General features: G+C 33.5%; 1 protein-coding gene across 1 annotated transcript in view; it reads right to left on the bottom strand.

Annotated features, from left to right (window-relative positions):
• Positions 1–2,459, bottom strand: part of LOC119585136 (nucleoprotein TPR-like) — a gene marked incomplete at its 5' end in the record, with an annotated part of 14,700 nt that extends 12,241 nt beyond the window's left edge. The window contains 5 exon segments of the mRNA XM_037933767.1: positions 74–248; positions 890–1,049; positions 1,177–1,280; positions 1,911–2,007; positions 2,276–2,459. Coding sequence (XP_037789695.1) covers positions 74–248; positions 890–1,049; positions 1,177–1,280; positions 1,911–2,007; positions 2,276–2,459 — 720 coding nt within the window.
• Positions 2,460–3,082: the final 623 nt, after the last annotated feature.

Below are 3,082 nucleotides of genomic sequence, written 5' to 3'. Positions count from 1 at the left end.
AAAAAAGAGACAGAACAGTGAAAGATACAAAACACAGCAATATCTGAATCACTTAGAAAGTAAAAATACATACCTTGATAAATGTCAGCCAGTTTCTTTTGTGCTACAAGCTCTTGGCGGTAAGTTTCATCCAGTTTCATTTCTGATTCTCTGGAGGCATTCAAGGCTGACAAAAGTTCTTCAATCCTTTGCGATTTCTCTTCTAAGCCCTTTTGTGTCCTCTCATTTTCCTCTCTCTCCACTCGTAACTGGCAAAAGCAATATGAATATATTGTGTTTGTAATACAAAAATATCAAATAGCATGTGTATGAGTACATGCATATATAATATGCATGTATGTCAATATGAATAAAATTGTGTTTACATAATATGACTGCAAGAAGACTTATCTTTAATAAGGATAAACATAATATAATCACATCAGTAAATAAAATTACTAAAATACTATATTACCACAGAGTGAAATCATACAACTTTTGACACTGAGATAACTTACAGACTGAATGCTTCTACAGCTTGGATGTGATATAACAATTTAATAACAAATTAATTAACATGTGGTATATTTCAAAGCTGTATTGATACAGAACTCTAGTACATGTGAAATTAATTTCCAGAATGGTGCTATACTGAAATGCCCACATACTACAAAAAGTTCCTCAGTGCAGAAAACGCAAAAAAAATGCACCAAGTCTGGTCTATTCTATAGCTATATATACACAAATGTTGGCACAAAATTTCAGCACATGTAAAATAAACATTCTAGATTGGCTTTACACTGTACTTCCTCACTGATATTGGAATATAAATTTTAATCATTTATAACAGCATGTAAGTGTTTGCTACATAATAATTATCAAAATCATAAAAGTGTTTTGTCAGATTTACCTCTTCCAATTTGTGATTGAGATCTGTCTGTAGTCTGAGAATAGTTGTCGAATGCTCTCTTCTCTGGTTGACACTCTCCTCCACTCTCTGCTCCAACTGCTGTTGTAGGCGATCCACTTGGCGTGTTAGTAGACTCCGTTCTTGCTCTAATCTCTTCTCTCTGCAAATATGTTGCTGTTAAAATAAATTTCTAAGAGATATTTATATATCAAATTATTTTACCTTTATCAAAATATGGTATGGATTATTATTCCATTTATGCAATAATATTCTTGGAAATTACTGACTTGTACTGCAAGTGTAGCTCCCTGCTCCCAGCTTCTTCAGCCCTGATGACAGCCTCACATTTTGCTCTTGTTACTACTGTCAACTGTTCCTCAAGCTTTTCAACCTAAAACAGAGAAGTCATGACATTATCATCATAAACAATGTACAAAATTCTTCATTTCCACTGAAATTGGCTATAGTTGAATATAGCTACAAAGTTTTAGTAAACTATATTCACATCAGCTTTTCTCTTAATGCTAAAAAATATTTCATTTTACTTTACAATCTTTGATCTATTGCATTAGACATTGAATATATATTAACATTTTCTTTGCTGGAATTCAAGAGCAGTAGTTCCCAACTAGTGGGTCACAACCCTCAAAGAGGTTGTGGAGAGCTAGCAGGTAGGTCATGAAGCCTTGGGGGGGTTAATAATGCCCAAATTACTGGGTATTTGCCAGTACTCATATTGAGATAATACTATGAAGACATCACTTAAAGGATTAATATATTATAATAGGAAAAATAAAGCTTGAAAATATTACTCAATACATCATTTTCCTTAGCATAACAATTATTTTAGGTGTTCACAGTTGTCTGAGATCTGAGAAAGGGGTCATGAGTGTGAAAAAGGAAAGGACCCACTGGTCTAGTATATTTCTGACTATCCCCTAACTGTGAAACAAAAATAAGCAAAAGCACAGCTAAACCCATATGTGACATCTTGTATCTTCTTGCTGATATGGATCATTACCTGTTCTTGTAGTTCTTGTATTCTTTTATTTCTTGACTCCAGGCTGCCAGCCATAGCAGCAGACTGTGTTGATGCATTTTCTTGTTCGCTGTGTGAACTAGAAAGAGAATACATGAGTTGTCTATGCAGCTCTAAAACCATTTTGATATTAGCCAGTTGGTTTCAGTCTTGAATATATGGAGAATATCTAATTCTATCATGTTCCCTAGTTTTATGTTATACTTGTGAAAACAGCTAATTGTTTTTTTGTACTTTTGAGTGTTTAACAATATATTACACTAAGCAGCACTTAGTTAAAATATCAGTATAATAGCTATATATTTTAGAAAACACATTCTAAAATACAAAACAAAACAAATACTTACTGCTGAATTTCCCGAGACAAAGCATTGATTCTGGCCTTGGCATTTTGGACTTCAGTATCAGACTGGTTTAGTCTCTGTTCTAGTTCTTCACTTCTTGTCTTTGCCTCATCCTTCAATCTAGTTTCTTCTTCTAACCGCGTACGGACTGTGACCAGTTCTCGCTCTAACTGGAACTTTTCCTGGTCTGTCAACAATCAAGAGAGAGTGGTGTCTATGCTTCATAAAGTTCCTTCATGCACAAACTTATTTTTGACTTTATATTTGTTATAATACCTCAGATGCATCTTTTCTTCCATAGCATCAACAAACCCTATCCTTCTCATGCTATCACAAAAACAAAGTAAAATCTCATAAACTAATAATCTCTAATTTTTCAATAAGCACAGCATTTACTATGCTTTATGTCTTATCTTACCCAATGATATCACCATATAATCACATTTACATTCTCTGTTTTATCATAAATGCTGAATTTTACAGTATAATCCTTATTAATCTCATTTGCCATTTCTGAAGCTATTTCGAAACTTTGAACTGACAGCACAATACTGAGCATATTATTTGGGTTAAAAAATACAAAAGGACAGCACCAATATGGAGGAAATCAAGAACATAGTATTACAAGAGAAAAATTACATTCATGATGCTAATATTCAACAGCAGAAGAAATAATACCAAGAAGTCAACAAAAATGTACCATATGTCTCCCACGACATGAGTGGTAAGTATGCCTGAACTGTCTGGGGATGTGTAACTCATGACATTATGGTTAATCATGGTCACCCATAGAACCACACTATACTTCTT

The sequence above is a fragment of the Penaeus monodon genome, chromosome 19 (assembly GCF_015228065.2).
Source record: "Penaeus monodon isolate SGIC_2016 chromosome 19, NSTDA_Pmon_1, whole genome shotgun sequence".
NCBI classification, from domain to species: Eukaryota; Metazoa; Arthropoda; class Malacostraca; order Decapoda; family Penaeidae; genus Penaeus; species Penaeus monodon.
Note: the sequence above shows the minus strand (reverse complement) of the source record. Positions and strands in the feature narration are given on the sequence as shown.